This window comes from Archocentrus centrarchus, chromosome 24 (assembly GCF_007364275.1).
Source record: "Archocentrus centrarchus isolate MPI-CPG fArcCen1 chromosome 24, fArcCen1, whole genome shotgun sequence".
Lineage (NCBI taxonomy): Eukaryota > Metazoa > Chordata > Actinopteri > Cichliformes > Cichlidae > Archocentrus > Archocentrus centrarchus.
Window position 1 is genome coordinate 26,101,240 of NC_044369.1, and position 17,607 is coordinate 26,118,846.

At 42.0% G+C, this 17,607-nt stretch overlaps 1 protein-coding gene across 2 annotated transcripts in view; it reads left to right on the forward strand.

Moving 5' to 3' along the window:
• The window catches only part of disp1 (dispatched homolog 1 (Drosophila)), a 100,584-nt gene that overhangs the window by 60,864 nt on the left and 22,113 nt on the right, over positions 1-17,607 (forward strand). The window contains exons 1-2 of one of the 2 annotated variants that reach the window (XM_030722276.1): positions 355-599; positions 8,871-9,561. In XM_030722276.1, coding sequence (XP_030578136.1) covers positions 8,912-9,561 — 650 coding nt within the window. In that variant the 5' untranslated portion in view covers positions 355-599; positions 8,871-8,911. Of the gene's footprint in view, positions 1-354; positions 600-8,870; positions 9,562-17,607 lie in introns of those variants that run through there. The other variant, XM_030722275.1, reaches the window with a different exon arrangement.

A 17,607-nucleotide genomic window follows, 5' to 3' on the forward strand; every position in this document is an offset into this window, starting at 1 on the left:
ACCTGCATCTTAATTTAAATCATCTGCTCATTTCCACACACATTTGTGTACTCATACTGCACCTTGTAGCCTTTACTGTCTCCCAGTCCAGTATTTCCTTATTCCTCGCTGCTGCTTTTTTGTTTTTCGCGCATTGGTTTCTATTTTTCTCAGATCGTACCATAGCGCGCGTGAGCAGCGCGTCCGGTGGCGCGTGCCCCGCTGTGGCAGTGAGCGGGTTAAAGCAGACGGGATGACCGTCCTATCAGCGCTCCTCGGCGCAGTCTCAGCCCACCGCCTCCTGCCTCTGGAGAGCAGATAGCTGGAGCTTGTGTGTGTGTGTGTGTGTGTGTCTGTGTGTGTGTTTGTGGCTGTTTGTCATTCTGGCAGGACACACTCCCACGATAAACAGTCCGCTGTCCTCAAGACTTGTTGCTGTTTTTTTTTTTAACCCCTCGGGTTGTACGGTTTGTTCCTGGAAGCTTGCGGATATTTTAACTTTACCGGAGCAGGTTTATTTTTTATTTGTATTTTACTTAAATTTGGGGTTACGCAGCCTCGCGCGCTGCGGATTCCGCCGGCTATAACGAGCGAAAGCACCGGGACACACACACAACACGGTAGGCACTGTAACGCTGACCACCCTTCACCCTGCTTCCACAGTTTATCCGGACTTCTCTGAGCTTCGTGGCGTAAAAGTTTGCGAGCTTCTGCCGCGGTGTGTGCTCGGAAGTAGTAAGAAAATGCGTGTAGGGAGTTGTGTGCTGTTTGGTCCACGCGTCTCATTTGTTGAGCGTCAGTGTGGCTGTCCAAGTGGTTTGGTTGGAAGCGCACTAGACGAATCGCAAAATTACTTTCCCCCTTTTTCCTGTGCACAGCCTCAGTTACTGTACTTGGGGAAAAATTTACTACAGTTTTGTTTGTAAATGAGCGGATCGGCTGACCTCTCAGTCCAGTCGCCAGAGCAATGTAGGGACACTTTAAAATGTTTTAGCCCTTAAAAGATGATTAATAGCTCTGGCACAGCTTGCTGGTACCCCCCCAAATACTGTCCCACTCATGTAATTTCAGTTTGATCTACTTACCATGATGTATAGGCTTAATATCATCAAGATTTATGTGAGCCCATAAAAAGCAGCCAAGTTGTATTTAAGTGAGTTTACTATCCACTTAAATTTGGATGGAGGGATCCATTCATTATCCTGTGTATTTGTTGATTTAGTCTGGATTACACTGATGTAAGCACTGTATAACATGCAAATTTAGACCACATTAGTAACTGTAGCTACAAAGACCCAAAATAATTTATGACTTTGGGTAAATTTGGAGCATTTCATATAAACACACAGTCTCTATTCTAACATTTTTATGTGGACTCATGATTTTTTATTTTTTTTTAAAGGCCAAATCAGTGTTGTGTATTTCTAGGGATTATATAAATTGTAATAAAGATATATAAATATAGAGATATAAACATGGCTTGATTTCTTTGAGCCACCCCCATCCAGTTGTTGTTTCTAACAGCCCGGCTGTAAGTGAGCACCTTTAACAACCAGAAGCATGGCAGAGAATATGTGTCCTGAAGCCGTGTCAGGCATGTGTGCAGCTCGCAGGAACAGAACGCCTGCCGTTGATGTTCTCATTATTATTAGAGGCAATGTTGGTATTAACCGTCTCTTGACTGATTCTTGGTAATTGCTGCCTATTAGCTTTAATTAAAGGGATGCAGGATGCCTTGCCTAGTGGTGTCGCCTAAGGTCTCTTCTTTTCTCACACCCCATAATCATACACCTCACATGAAAGACGGCAGGAGTCGCAGACGAAGAGCTTCGTCATCACCTGCGTTATTCCTTGCACTGGGAATCTTTTTTTTTTCTTTTTCTTTTAAAAGTTAAATGTACTGAATAATTCTTCTTACCGGAGACCTTTGGGGTTTGAGGAGAGCTGAGCGTAGCTTTATCCCTGCTGGGGCAAGTAATCCGTTAAAGCTGCAGTTTTTTTTATAGCAGGAATGAAGGGGAAATGACACTTCATCACGTTTGCAGAGTCTAGACAGAGTTTGACATGTTGGATTAAGTAGGAGTGATGGTTTACGATTCAGGGTCACTGTATTTCACACTTCCTTCTCAAAGCCATTCAGAGCCTGTCTGTAAGCTTATTTCCACCAGAGCTGGACGATCATATCTCAGTATTTTCAGGCTGTATGGTAATACCCAACATTTATCTGAGAAATTAAAGCCATGTACTGCTGTGTGCTTTTAGCCATAGAGAAGAAATCAGTGTGAGTGTTTTCATCCCTTTTCCCACTGTTCGACACATCTTGATGACAAGGAAATGAAGCCGCCAGTTTCCACCAGACTTCATTTAACTTCACAAAACTCAGGAGTTGTTCATCTGCTGCTGATTCTCTTGGTTTGTTAGTTTGTGTTCTTGTGTCATGTTGGGAGTTTTGAATCAGAACTAGCACGTTGGAATTCAAAAGTCTCAAACAGGTAAACCAGCAGCCCCAGTGTTAAAAACTGCTGTTGTCAGTCTGCTCGTTTTGAACAGAGCGACTTCTTTCTTAGCAGGTTGTTTCTGTAAATCGGCAAACTTGGTCATCTGTTGCCACGCGTGCAAGTTTAACATATACCTTCAAGCTAGGAGTTATTAGTAATTGATGGACCAGCACAGAGTTTCCGTCTGTGCACCAGGAGAACTTTGAAGGGGAGATTAAACATTTGTATTTATTTATTTTTAAATTAAGTGTTGCCACCTTCTTTTTTTTTTTTTGCACTGATATATCATGCAGCACTTTGATGAACACCAGCAGAAGTTCATCCAAAAATCGATGGAATGAGAGAAGTAGGAAGCCTCACTCGTAGTTGTTCGTGGTGCCGCTTGGTCCAGCTGTCAGCTTTTATTTTGAAGATAGACACAAGACCCAGCTTGTGTCTGCACAGTCTGCCTCAGATGTCTCACCTGGCTGTCTGCACTCAGAGTGAAAGCTCAATAACTTTAGAGCACCCTCTTTGCATTTTTTCTCTTTGTGCTCTGGACCTTTTTTTTCCACATTGAATCTTCTTCAAGCTCTGCTGCTTTCTAAGCCCTTACAGGCTTCTGACAGCTGTGGGAACCAGACTAATGACTTCATCTGGGTTTCCCTCAGTTTTATGCTATTCTGAGTTCTCTGGAGTTATTCTTCCTCTCTTCTCCCCATTTCCTAACCCTTCCTCAGCCACCCTTGACCCAGATGGGGCTGCTGCGCTCATGTTTCGCCACTCACTCATGTTGAGGTGTCACATATGCTGCATGTTTTGGATGGGGGAAAAACAGACTGCTGTGATCTATCACTTGTTGCTCAAATGCAAGGACATCCATTTTCTTTGGGTCATTGTTGGAATGAAATGAAAACCCGAACCTTCCAAGAAAGGGTTCAGATTGAGGCCAAAACTCAAGGTGCCCACATTGAAATTTAACATCATTCCAGTTAAATTTTTAAGAGGTGTCGGCAGTTTCAAAGTGGTTAAGTTGCAGTGACTTTAGGTGGCATTATATCAGTACAAAGGAATCATATTTCACAGGATGCGGGAGCATTTTTGAAGCACTACAGTAATCAGTTTGGGTCTGAAGCATCTGAAATGTTTCCCACGTCATCAGCCTCCACTTCCATGCTTTATCTCTCCACTGCATCGCAGATCGCAGAGTGTTCATGCATCAAGAACCACTCATTCACAATACGCCCTGAAGCAAACATAAACATGTGATGCTCAAAAGTTTTAAAGCTAAAATGCTTATTACAAAATACACTGTTATCTTTCAGGATTCCTTTAACTACTTAATGCTCATTGGGTTATTCTCTTTGCCATTTAAGCAATTTCAAGATACAGAAACAGCAGCAGATACAGTCAACACTGCTGTCAGACCAAAAATAAGAAGGCAACAACTGCAGTACTAAAGGCCTCATCATCATCAGTCCTAATAGGGTCATGCTAGACGAGCAAATGTCCTGACAATCCAGTCCAAAAGACATTTTTCCGTCAATAATTACCCAGCGGGTGTAATTTAAAATTAGCTGGCAGTATTAATAACTCTGGTACAGATGCACAGAGCTTTTCAGTCCTGCCTTCACTAGCCAATGAGCATTTGCATTGAACGCATCATTTATTTATTTATGTGAAAATATTGCACTTGATTTGCACTGATCACTATCCTTTCATATAGCCAATTAAACTGCAAAATGAAAAGTAACTTTTTACTTTAGTGGCTAACTTCAGGGTATACCCGGTGCACAAAGAGAAGGACACGTTACCAGTGCCGGCTACCTCCATGTGCACAATGCAAATGTGTGGTTTTTGGGAATGATGATGAAACAGAGAAAACAAAAATATACATAATTAATATTCCTGGAGCTCATCGCGCCAGTGGGCTGAACTTAAAGCAGTACCTGAGACACCGGTGCTGTGTTCCTTCTGTGATGTACCTGTGAGCTTTGCCCCCAGTGGTAACTGCTACTATGACTGGCAAGTTGCCAGTAACATGTATATTATAAAGTAGGTAATGTGCTGGGTCACTGGGTTATCACTTGAATATCGGCTGATATCACGATATCAACCAGCAAGATAGCATTTACCAATGTCAGTGACCAATATGGTGGGATTTAAGAACTGAAAAGACTTGGAAAAAAATTGCAGTTGATTTTTATAATGAAAATCTTTGCTTACCAGACACAAAGGGAAAAATAACACACACAAAAATACCAGCATCGAAACTAAACATCTTTATTAGAGATGCACACCGACTGCAATTTCTTTCTTTTTTTCTAAGTGTACTCTGCTGGTGCTAAGAATTATAACCGATAGCAAAAATCAGCTTTCTTTCAATGCAGATTTTTTTTTTTTTTTTAAATAATAAACGAAACTATTAAACTTTACAATTTCCTTTAAACTGCTCTAAGATATGAGAGGTTCTCGCACTGAAACAGCTGAAAGTGAAATGCTCTGCTGCTGGACAGAGGAACAGATAATTAACTGAAAATGAGCTGTCGTACACTCACCTCTACCTGACACAGTTTTCTAACCAAGCAAAAATAGAGTAATAGGTTTATATAACAAAGCGTGAGGGGAGAGAGAGACAGGTCCTGCCTTTGTCCATGTAGTTTTTTCCATCGTGAGGCTGTAGTTTGGGTTCAGTTCCAGCACCACGCGTCAACTCGAACCCGCCTCACCTGTGAAACACTGCTCAGCTGCTTTTGAAGTGTGTCAAGGATATCTTAGCACAGTGCAGACGCTTTTTTTCCCCCTTCCTCAAATCACAGAATTCCGTTTTCACATTGTGGCCTCCTGTGAGTATTTTTGTAATCTAAGCTGAAACATGGGGGCTCAAACTGTAGCATAACATGAACCTTCTGTTTTTCTGTGCTCTGGAACTATTTTTTAAGCCTCCCAACAAAAAAGTGTCTCATTCTTTCTGTAATCCATAAAATCTCTGCCAGTTCATGCCCCATAAATCAAATTGATCTAAAATGGCCCTCATTTAAGACTTTTGTGACTTCAATGAGAAGACAGGAAAACTGGGTCAATTTGCCAAATATTTCAGAGGTGAATAAGTTTTCAGCCTTTCAGTTTTGGCTTTATCATGCAGGTGTGTGTTTTGGTTTTTTTTAGATCTGCATGCCTACCTTCACAGGACTTCTTGTTATTTTTTGTTTCCATACTTTATTAAAAAGGATGAAAGAGTATGCTGTGCATTTGTGGATTTAACAGTATTGCAGTCCAGAACACCCCCCCACCCGCTTACGCCCCATCCCGCAGGAGTCTACGTCAATGTATGCTAGTGCAGCAGTGTAGATAGGATTGCAGTGAAAAGTGTCCCAAAATTAGAACATAGAGCTAGCAAATGAGCTACAAGCATATTTGTTAGCAAAGCCCATTAAACCAGCATTCTTTCTATAATGGCCAACAGGGGCAACGACTGGTTCTAACCCACCAAAAAACCCTTTGGTTGCTTGATTTATGACTTAAGACACTTTCCTAATCAGTTGGTGATCTCAATCACTAGCTGCAAAATTTATTGGACGCATTATGTTCACTTTGTAAATTAGGGTCCCCATTCAGCGTGCAGTGACCCTCCTTTCTCAGGGAAGCCCACCCTGACCCTGTCATGTCTGCTGTAAAAAAAAAAAATAAAAACCCTAAGTATCCCTTACTTTAAGATTTCAGTAAATAGGGTTATGGACTTAGTTGCTAGTTTCACATCCTATTTAATACAATATGGCCTACCTTGTTCTACCTTGTGATTAAGTTGCTACCATGGGAGTGCAGACTAAGTTGCATAGTTCCATAATTGGAAGACTCTTTGGAAACGTCTTAATTGGGTAAGACACAAGATGGCTTGCAAATGAATGGCCTGCAAGTCATCAAAGAAATTTGGTCCCGTTCTGGCTGGGAAATACAACTCTGAGGGGAGTTCTGGGTGGGAAGAAGTTATGGCTGCGCTCATCGAGGAGTGGTTAAAAAACTGTTGCTTTATTTGTGCCTGCATCATCAAAGTACCAGTAAGACTGGCGTTAGTCATATATTGTGAAGGAGAGAGGGGCAAGGTGCTACATGTCAGAGCCCGGGGAAAAAGGAGAGTAGACGAGTTAGTCCTAAACGATCTCCAGAGGAAGTAAACCAGAGGCTTTAAAAGTTTATCCACTTAATGAATCAAAGAATGACTCGTGTCATGAAATATGTAAACTTAACTTGTAGACCTGAAAAGGAATCAAGTAATATTTTAAAGAAAGGCAAAAAATGTTTTTCTTTTTTTCTTATTGAGCTGCAGTAAGAGAAAGTTTGACCTGCTGACAGTGACTGCTGAAATTGAACAGAGTGCATCTCTGCTGAGCTTGGTTGGTTTGCATTCCTGGAAAATCAAGCTTTTTTATTAAGTGTGCGCTTGTCCAGTGCCAAAGTGGACACTGCACAACAAATGTTGTCTAATTTATGTGTTGAGCAATGGGAGTTGAAATGGCTAATTCAGAAAAGTTGAGAGAAGTTTTTATCTAAATGTTTTTGCATCTGTAATGTCATTAGTGTGTTATTTTTGCTGAGTGTACTGCTCTCAGCTGTCCTCTCTCCTCCCTCTCTTGGTGCCCCTCATTGTGAATGGAAAAAGATTTTCTGCTTAGTTTCTCAGGACTGGTAGATTCGAGCTTTTAGGAGACTGTCCAGTCTAATAAGTAAATAAACAGACAGACGAGGCTTTTGTTTAAGACTAGATGAGCAGATTATCCTAACAGACTTTTCTTGGGAGTAATCCAGACCTCTTAAATAAAATCAACATAAATATGTCTGTCGGTCTACAGTTGGAAGAACTTTTTTAAAGCCCAGAAACCGGAGAACATCCTGGCTCTGTCCAAAGACTAAAAAAGAAGTAGATAGCGCCTCCAGAGCTCATTTACATTTTTGTACAGATAATAAACGAGAATAAACATCCAAGTGTAAGAATGACTCTGTGCTTTGCATTTGTGGATTATTTGCTGACAGGGAATGGTGACTTTGTGGAGTCGGTTGTGTCTGCTTGGGCTCTCGCTGTGAGGACAAGACTCCAAAAAGTCATTGTTCCCCACCAAGAAGTAATCAGTCATATAACTCCATGCACATTTTGGTTTTCTCTGGATTACACAAACAAGAAGAAGAAGAATTGTTTTTTTTCTTTTCTTTTCCTTTCCTTTTTTTTCCAAGTTTCTGCTAGAGGTTTGAATCACAGAGTAACTTGCAGTACAATACTTTCATGATGCATGGCCAGGGAGATCAGCAGCATCAGCACAGAGATTCTGCAGTTAATAAATATCAATAGATATTCTAGATTCAGTTAAATCAGCCTGGTTTCCATCAGGAACCCCAAAAATCAGATGATCCCCTGTGAGCGAGCACTTGGTGATGGTGGGAAGGAAGAACTCCCTTTAACAGAATCTTCCAGTTGGCCCGGGTTCAGGGAGGAGCAGCTATCAACCACAACTGATCAGGGGGGAGAGAAAAGAAGGAAAAATGGAGAGCAGAGCAAGAGATGAGGACATGGTGCATCGTTTGGTGTACAAGTGGACAGTGGGAGTGCAAGTGGAGTGATAGCTGATAACAACAGAAGGTCAACAATCATTATATTTGCATTTTCTTTTTCCCAAGAAGCATAACTTCTTTCTTCTTCTTGAGTTCTACTCAATCTTTCAGGCTCATTTTTGGTGTGTGTTGAAAACAACAGCAAGCCCCTTAGCTTACATTAGCTAGTATAACAGTTGTAACTTGTGTCTTAAGAAAAATCTTAAAAATATAAATCCCTGATAATCAGGCTCAGCAAGGGTCGTTCAGGCCTAAAAAAAAATTCAGCATCAGTTTTAAGTAATCAAACATCTTAGGACTCGTACTGACCCTCCTGACTTTGTTTGTGCAAGAGCTTATTTTTATTTTTATTTTTATTTTTTTTTTTTTGAATGCACCTTTTTGATGCCTGTACTGTAGTTGTTTGGTTTTGCATGTTTTTCTTGTAGCGTCTAATCTCACTGTAGCGCACACTTTACTGGTCGCACTCTTGCTTATTAGCAGGGCGTCCAGTTTTTGTTGTTTTATTTTTATCATGTGGCCGGCAAACAGCTTGTAGGGACATTACCACCACGTTTACATCTTACCAGGCACCGGTGACAAAAGAGGGAAAATGTACATTTTAAAAAAATGGTCAAAAACTGATTAGAATTTTTGAAAAATAATATCACTAGATTAGAGCAATATTGATGGTATGACATGTATTTGATGCTGTCAGCACAAAAAATGACTTCATAATCAGCTGCACCACATGTCTAAATGTCCGCTGCAATGCTAAAATCTAAATTCTGGAAAAAGAATGACCCCAAACTTTATCACCTCTTTCCCCAGAGGAGTGACGGTGTCTGTGCCAGGCCCACTGGGAGAGGACGATGGCTCTGAGCGATGGAATCAGCGACCCTCTAGCCCTCAGCAACGGTGGGCACCATCCTCTTAGTGCCAGTGGGAATGCGCCTTCAAACATCAGTACACCAGTCAGCAGTGGCCAGGACCCTCTCACATCTGCCTTTGACAGTGACTGCCTGACAGCCGAAGGAGATGAAGATACTACAGTTAAAGATGCAGCATCCAAGATGCAGTCGCACGTTATTCGGCGAGGGAGCAGACCGAGTCAGAACGGCGGCATGGTCAAACAGAACGGTTCCCTGAGGAATCTTACCCCATCGTTATCATCATCGGCCACCTCTTCCTCTCCTGCTGTCTCAGACTCCCAGAGGCTGGCCAGAAGTCACCTTCCCTCCACTATGCCCCCATCCTCTTCCTCTCCTCCGCTCTGTTGCCAGCACTGTCACTTCCCCTCTCCTTTGTGCTGCCCCTGTGGCCGGCAGGAGTGCCCACTCTTCCAGAATCCAAGCCCGGGGCCCGACTCCATTCCCCATCCAGGGACCGCTTCATCCTGCTCCTGCTGCCTCTCTGCCTGCACGTACTCTCACCCCCATCCTCCTCACCCATCTCTCCACCACCACCATCAGCAGTGCTGGCAGGAGCACCTCCAGAGCCAGACACATGCACCAGGGATCAGGTACGGGGGGTCTCTGTGTTGTGTATTTTTTTTCCACTTCTCTTGTTAAAAAAAAAAAAACACCAGCCAATTTTTCAACCACCTTAGTCTAGGTTGACTGTAAATGATCAACTAGAGCAGCTGAGACCTTAGTGTAGGTCTTTTAGGGTAGTTTTTGTCTTTGTGCAAGTTCATAATGATGTTTTACTGCAGGTTTTTAGCTCTTATGTGTGTTCACTGTGTTAGGCATACAGACTGTTGTTGCCTGACCTTGTCTTTGTTTTATGGGTGATCGTGTTGACCCCTAAAGATGCTCTTAGTGTGGCTAGCAGAGGGTCTCACGGTTTTTGAGTTCCCCCTGACTCCCACACGCCTGAGCCCCTGTGCCTAAAAACCTGTCAGATCTCAGGACGTCTTAGACTGGAATGCAGCAGAAGTGGATGTGGGTGTTGGGAACTGATTCCTAGTCATTATTAATATAAATATTAAATATTTCTACTATAAGGTTTTGGATATCTTTGTACCTCAGCACTGCCCGTAAAGTTAATTCACTTTTTTTTCTTTTTTTAAAAAAAACTGAATCTGTTATGTCTCTATAAAAAGACGTTGGCAGATCCTGAACCCTCACGGTCTGTGATTCATGTTGAATTTCCCTCTTTGAACATTAGCTCCTTCGCAGCAGATGGATGTAGCTGAGTTTATGGTTCATAGTTGACATCTTTGGGGCCTGTGTTTAAGGGTTGGTTTTCTCTTGTGACTGTACATATCAAAATGGCTAAAGCAAAGATAAGGTGGGGGAATTTTTCCAGTTTTTCTTAATTTAGTGGACCCTGCTGTGCTGTAACTCCACACGTGGAGACCATATTTGCTCCATATGAAGCTGAATTTTTACATATGTTGGCAGCCCGTTCCTCAGCTGATCCATATTTAGCGAGTTGGCTCTTTCCTTTTTGCTCCCAAACCACAGGCCTTTACCGCATGTGAAACTGGAACCATTTAATGCCTCTTGTGCTCATTTGCATAATCCTATATTTACCATCTTCGCAGAGAAGGGCAGGCAAGAGGTGAATTTTTGCAGAAGTAATTATTTACTCATGTCAGCTCCCTTTTTTGGTCGCAGGTCGCTGCGGGGAATCCGATTTTCATCAGGCTTTATTTCTTCTTACTTCTCCACATGGAATTTTCCTTACTCAAACACGGTCGCATCCCCCACTCATAAGTTTCATTAAAAAGAGGGACGTTGTGGGTGGTGTTGAAAGATGAGGTTTGTGTAGCCTCAGTGGGTACACACACCAAAACCTGGCACGCACACATTAAACCCTGGGTGGGCAGAGGGAAGCAAAACACGGATTGTGTTGCAGGCATTTAGATGCATCTACTGGTCTCTGTGGTTTTCTCTTTCTCTGCGCTTTCTGTTACTTTCATTTTTTTTTCCTCTTTCTCAGTTTTTCTCTCACTCTATTAACACTCTTTATGTCTCCTTTCCCCACCCGCCCCTCCCTCCCCCTTCCATCCCCCCCCCCCCACCCTCCCCCCTCCCCCTTCCATCTCTCCCCCCCACCCGCCCCTCCCTCCCCCTTCCATCTCTCCCCCCCACCCGCCCCTCCCCCCTCCATCTCTCATTCCACATGAGAATGGAGAGCAGATGTGGCATGGGACGTATGCATCTGTAATGTTGAACCTCTCTCTTATTTACCAAACAGGTCCCTCTTGTTCAGTGATGACAGGTTTGAATTACAGACCCTGGGTTTGTTCCAAAAAGTGCATCCCCCAACTCCCCCCCTTTCCTGTACAGTGCTGATTTGTGTGTATGTGTGTCAGATGGTGAGATTAGACACAGGAAATGATATACCTGTCTCAGTTGTGCTGTTTTGCCCTGAACCCAGACACCAACAACAGCCTTAAGAATTTCTCTTCCTCCCTTGTACTGCTGGAGTTTAGTGGTAGTTCAATAAAACCCTTTTTACGAATAGTTTGATCATTTGGAGGCACGTAGTCAGACAAGATGGTGTCAGATATCGTTTTGATCTGCCAGATTAGCAGGGGGATTACCTCTGAGATCACAGCACACTTGCGTCTAACGCACATTCTCTCTCTGCTTCTCACACACACACACACACACACACACACTAATGTTCCCTCTTTGGGGGGACCTTTTTATGTCTGTTTCACAACAGGGGATTTTTCTGCCCCTGTTCTCGGCTTCACAAAACATTAATCCATTTAGCGAGATTAGCCCATGCTTGCTTTCCTAATGTTTCTATTTTGAGAACGATCAAAAGCCGACGGGGTCTTTGTACACGTATGAATTAAACCAAATCCTTGAAAGGGTCCGAGCACAACTCAGCCGATCGGGGTCTGTTAAAAGCATTAGAAGCATGTTTGCGTCTGCACTGTAAGATTAGCTATCACAGCCATTTTATGTGTTTTTATTTAAAATTGGGTAGAAGCATGGTGTCCTTGGGAATGACTTTACCAGTCAGTGTGCATTGTCTGCTGACGGGTTTGAAGGGCTTCAGGTGAAATTCTTTAAGCTTCAGCAGTGGGGAAGTGGTTGAACCCCAGTTCCACATGCTTGAATTAAAATTTAACTAGAAGGGCGCACAGAGCGCATACCCCACCCAGCCCAAATTTTCTAGATTGGGATCCAGATCACCATCAAAATGTAGTTGTTGTTGAGACTGTTTGCAGAAAGGTTGCCTCTGACCTGTGCAATCACTTTGCAATCAATGGTCATGAGTGTGCAACGTCCTCAAGCCCTGGGCAACCGTTTAGTTACCAGAAGTTGGAGTCGGTCACAGAACGTGAAGAAACTCAATATAATCACCCAGGTACCACCGATTTTATTTAGTGTGTTGTACACATAAGGAGGTTGCTGTCCTTTTTTTTTTTTTTTTTTTAAATTAATTTTTTTACTCATGGACTGAGTGATCAGGCTTGCTCTGAATTAGGAGTTATTTTTGTCAAGCTAAGTGTGTCCAGTGTTTTTAGAATGCTTCATTTGAGTAAATTATGATTCATACATTATAAATACAGTGTATCTCTCAGTCTAGTTCAGTGCACACAAATAAGAACATGGAGAAGACTGCTCGCTTGACCTTCGTCCAGATGATGATCACTGACAGGTCATTGCTGAAAAGGCTGGCTGTTTGCAGAGTGGTGTATTAAAGGATATTAATGGAAAGTTAACTAGAAGGGAAAAGTGTGGTAGGAGAAAGTGCATAAGCAACAGGGATGACCTCAGCCTTGATGGGATGGTCGAGAAAAGTTGATTCAAGAACTTGGGAGAGTTTCATAAGGAGTGTACTGAGGCTGGTGTCAGTGCCACCACACATAGATGCCTTCAGGAAAAGGGGCTACAACTGTTGCATTATTAATGTAAAGCTACTCTTTCACCAGAGACAGTGTTAGAAGTGTCCTACCTGGGCTAAGGAGAGAACATGGACAGTTGCTCAGTGGTCCAAATTGGTATGTTTTGCATTTCATTTGGAAATCAAGGTCCATAGTCTGTGATATTTGGGGTGCCATGCCATCTGCTGGTGTCAGTGGTGGCTGGTCCACTGTGTTATATCAAGTCCAGAGTCAATATAGCGATCTACCAGAACATTTTAAAGTGCCTTCTGCTCCCATTTGTTGAAACACTTAATGGAAATGTCAATTTCCTTTTCCAGCAGGACTTAGCACCTGCTCAAAGTGCCAAAACTACTACTCAAGGGTTTACTGACCATGTTATCACTGTGATTGGTTGACCAGTCTACACAGCTGACCTGAACCTTAAAAAGAATCTATGGAGTATTGTATTGAACTACTGTTCACAAGATAGCAACATTATGTGCAAAATGTGTGTAATATTAAGGACACACATGAACATCATGAGACATCAATGGGGAGCAACATAAAGAAAAATCCAGTAAACTTAAACTCCCAATAAACTCTTATCTCAAAAATTGAAACATATTAATAAAAATATTTATCTCAAAAATATATTAGGAATAAATTGGACTGGCCAGCACTAGATGCAGGTACAGCTTCAGTGCAGTAGATTAACATGACCTCGCATGTGGTGTAAAACATCAGAACACAGTGAAACATAAACAAGAACAAAGTGAACTCTGAGCTGCTCAGACATGCTAGCTTGGTTAGATACTCACTATTAGGCCTGAATTAGTCTGCTGTGCGTCTTTGTGGGTCTTTGTGGGGGCTATGTGCACAAGTGGCTGACGTCTATTATGGCTGTGGCTCAGGAGGCAGAGCAGGTCATCTGCTAATCAGAAGGTTGGTGGTTTGAGCAGCCAGGAATCACATTCACACCTACTGCCAATTTAGAATCACCAGTTAACCTAACCCCACTAAGAAAATAATTAATGTTTTCGCAAATTGTTTTTTTGGCCCAGAGGTAACCACAAGTTTTATACAGCTTTCATTTTTGTGCAGTAAATGGTTAGCCTAGCTTTGCACAGACGCTGTAAGCAAAGGGAAATAAGTGTTTGTGGATGTTCACTTAAGTGTCATATGATTTATTTATTATCTCAATCTCCTTAACCTGTGTTCTCAAAGGTGAAGAAATGAGAAGAGGGGAGGGGTGAAAATGAAGGAGATGGAGAAAAGGTGGAGGAAGAGCAGGCTATTTTTCTCCAGGATGAACTGGAGAAGCAGCAGAACCTCTGCAGAAAAACTGGACGTGCTTTTGCTTCTTTTTCAGGCAGCGTTCCTGTAAATCTTTGTTCTGCAGGATGAGGGTTTCACACATCATTTCTGCATATTCTTCTTTAAGTTTCTTGCATCTTTTCTCCAATTCTTCTAACTTTGTGTGCTTTTCTGCATGCTTTTCCCTCAGTTCTTTATATTTCTCTTCCTCCACTTTCTTTGCCTCATGCATGTCTTTGTTGCTTTGTTGTACTTTGCCATGCATGTATTGTAACTCCTGATTTCTCCTCTGCACACAGCATGTCTTTGTGAGTTTTCTCATGCTGTTGCGTCTCCTTCTGCACTTCAGTGTTTTTGTTCTGTACTTAGTCACCGTCATTGTAGTTGTGTATTTTTTTCCCCACCATTTCTTGGATCCTACACTGCATCTCTTTGCACATTTTCTCCTATTCTACCTTCTCTGTCTCCATTTTAACATTTTTGTTTTTGACTTTGTTATAAAATACTTGTAGTTCAGTATTTCTCCTCTCAAAGTCTTGGAGAATCTGATGCATTTCTGTATTTCTTTCCAGTACTTGATCAAGCTTTACTTGCAAACTTTTCATTTTTACCTCATTTTCCTGGTATTGTGTCTCTTCATATATTGCTTTCACATCTTGGAGCTTGCACGCCATGTCGTGTTGGCGTATCGTTGGTGTTTGTATTGTGTCTCATTGTTTTTTGAAGAGTAAAGTTGTTGGAACTTGTATTTCTTCTCTTTGTATCTTTCCTCTAAGCCTTGGAGTTTGTATTGCAAGTCTTTGTTTATTGCTTCCATTTCTTGGGGCCTGTAGTTAATTTCTGGCATTGTTCTGTTTCCTCTCTAGCATCAAGTTTGTAATTTCCCCAACCTTTATTTAAGACCTGTAAGCCAGGCTTGTATTACAGATCTTTACCTGGTTGGTCCTGTTTGGAAATTTTTCCGAGGTGTTTAATTTGGGCCTCCATCTCTCTGTTCTTCTCCTCCAGTTGACTTTTCTCCTCCTGCATTTGTTAATTATATTGTGCAGGTCTTGATTTTCCTTCTTAATGCAATCAAATGCCCTTCTGAAGGATTCAGTGTCATCTGGGACATTTGGCTGACCACCTCAGTGAAGAAGGTCAGCATAATCGCTCTGTCTTGGGTGCTGAGACATGTGATCGTGATACACTGACTCTGTAAAAGAGCCAAACGTTTCCAAATGTTTCGTAGTTCACGCTGAACATTTGAATGCTGTGAACATAAAAACTGTGTGTGTGTGAGAGAGAGACAGAGAATAAATCACAGAATTTCCATGTAAACATGTTTGGTGCAAGTGATAAAGAAAGATAACTTTTGACATTTAGCTTCCCAACATCATCCAATCAGAATGAATTGGTTTGAATTTTTAATTGTTGCCGAGCAAAGTCCCAGGCATCCTGAGAGTTAAGCTACGTGCAGTTCTCACTCTGCAGTCCAGAGTGAGAACTGTCATGAGAGAGGAAGCATTAAACATTGTGAAGCTTCAGGGCACCTGAGGTTCAGCTAACCTGCTTCTACCTGCATCCATGACCCCACAACAGCCACCAAAACAACTCACTGACACTCAAGCATTCAGGGTCACTTGGAGTATTTAACCTCTCTGCGCTTGCACTCTGCTTTCCTTGTGGTTAAATGCCACTCCCTTCTTTCCTGACTCCCCTCGCAACAACTTCTGTTGTTTATGGCAACCGCAAGTTTCACTTAGATCAATGCTTTGTAAGATTGCAAAAATTCCCGTCTCACTCCCTCTGATGCTGTCTCAGGAAAGGTCAGCTTTTATAATCTAGAGCAAGTCTGAGATTTGTGGTATTTGTATTCTGCAGGTGGTTTGGTTGCTATGACACATGGGAAAACTCCATGAAAACATGACATCTCCAAAGTGCAGAGCACTTCCTCAGGTGTCATTTTGGAGCTTTCTGTTGATTTATATTATTTTCGGTGGACTGTATGTCTCTGTCCAGCTTTTATTTGTTTGCCTTACTGGCAAGGCATCAGTCTCCACATTTTTATTTTGTCTTACCTTCTTTTTGTGTCCCTCTGTCTTTTGCTATCTGTCAGACAGCTGCAAGCTTCAACCAGCAAGGGTCTGTTTGAGAGGGATCCATTTGCTTGGTATTTTAGGGGGTCAGCTTGATGAGGATTTGCACATTATTAAGAACAACTGGTTGTAAGACCTTTGTGGTAGCATATTGCCGAGCTTTGCCAACCAGATCGCCCAATAAGGCCCGTTTGTGGTGATATGTCCTGTTAGTCTTTGTGTATGAATACAGTAGGTCAGTCTTTTTATACACAAAATCTCCACACAAACCGTTTGCCCTCAAACTTAATGTGCAAGAAGGAAAACTAAAAAGCAGGGTCTATTAGAATCATGCCATTTTAACTGTTTTTGTTGTTTCTGTCTTTGTCTTTTTCACTAAATATTGAAGTAGCAGCCCGTGGTACAGATTGCTTCAACCCATTTCAAATGAAATGATTGCTTGGCTGCATGTATGTGTGTATCTTGTGGCTCCCGGGGCGTAACTGAAAGCTCTGTGATGGATGGGAGAGATTTACTGGCATCCTGCGTGTCTAATCCTCAATATACTGTAGGAGAGCTTGGAGCTACAAGGTTATTCCAGGATACATGAAGTGTCAGTATAATGACAACAAAATTGACTGGCAACCAGTAGAACAAATAGTAGATTATAACATTGCTTGTTTTTCTAGCAGTAAGGTTAGCTGTCATTACAGTTAGCCAGCTAGCTAGCTGGTAAAAGAATGTGAAAAGGCCAAGGTAATTTATGAGCCATATCAACCCTCAGGGTTCAGGTGATTTAGTCGGCCTTAACCCTCTCGACAATATTTTGCAACTGGTCCATTAACAGGCAAGCTAGCATTAGCTAAAATTAGCCTGAAGAAATTTTTGAAGGATCTAATTTTTCATGCTGATGTTTGCCCTAACTTTGGTCACATTTGTGAGAGTCTGGAAATTTTAATGTGGCCATCCATTTTCACATTGAAAATGAAAACTGATTTATAACATGAAAATACTGCACTGTGCATGTTTAATCTGAAGAGACGGTCTCCGTTTTATAGTGACCTCCTGCTTGGCTGGATTACAGTGGCCTGCTGTTGCAGGCTGGTAATATTATCATAGCATTTTGAAAGGGATAAACTTCTGCTTCTTTCCACACTGTAGCAAAAGGCATGAGGGTTTGTAGAGGTTTGTTTTCATTGTTCTGCTTGTGGTGGACTTCACTGACTAGCTGAGCTGAACAGTGTCCAATCAGTGGACATTATGAAGAATGCTTGTTTCTTCTTGAATATAATAGTAAAATACTTTATCAGGCTCTAAGCCCTGAACATACTGTATCAAATGGCATCAATAATAAGTAGATCAT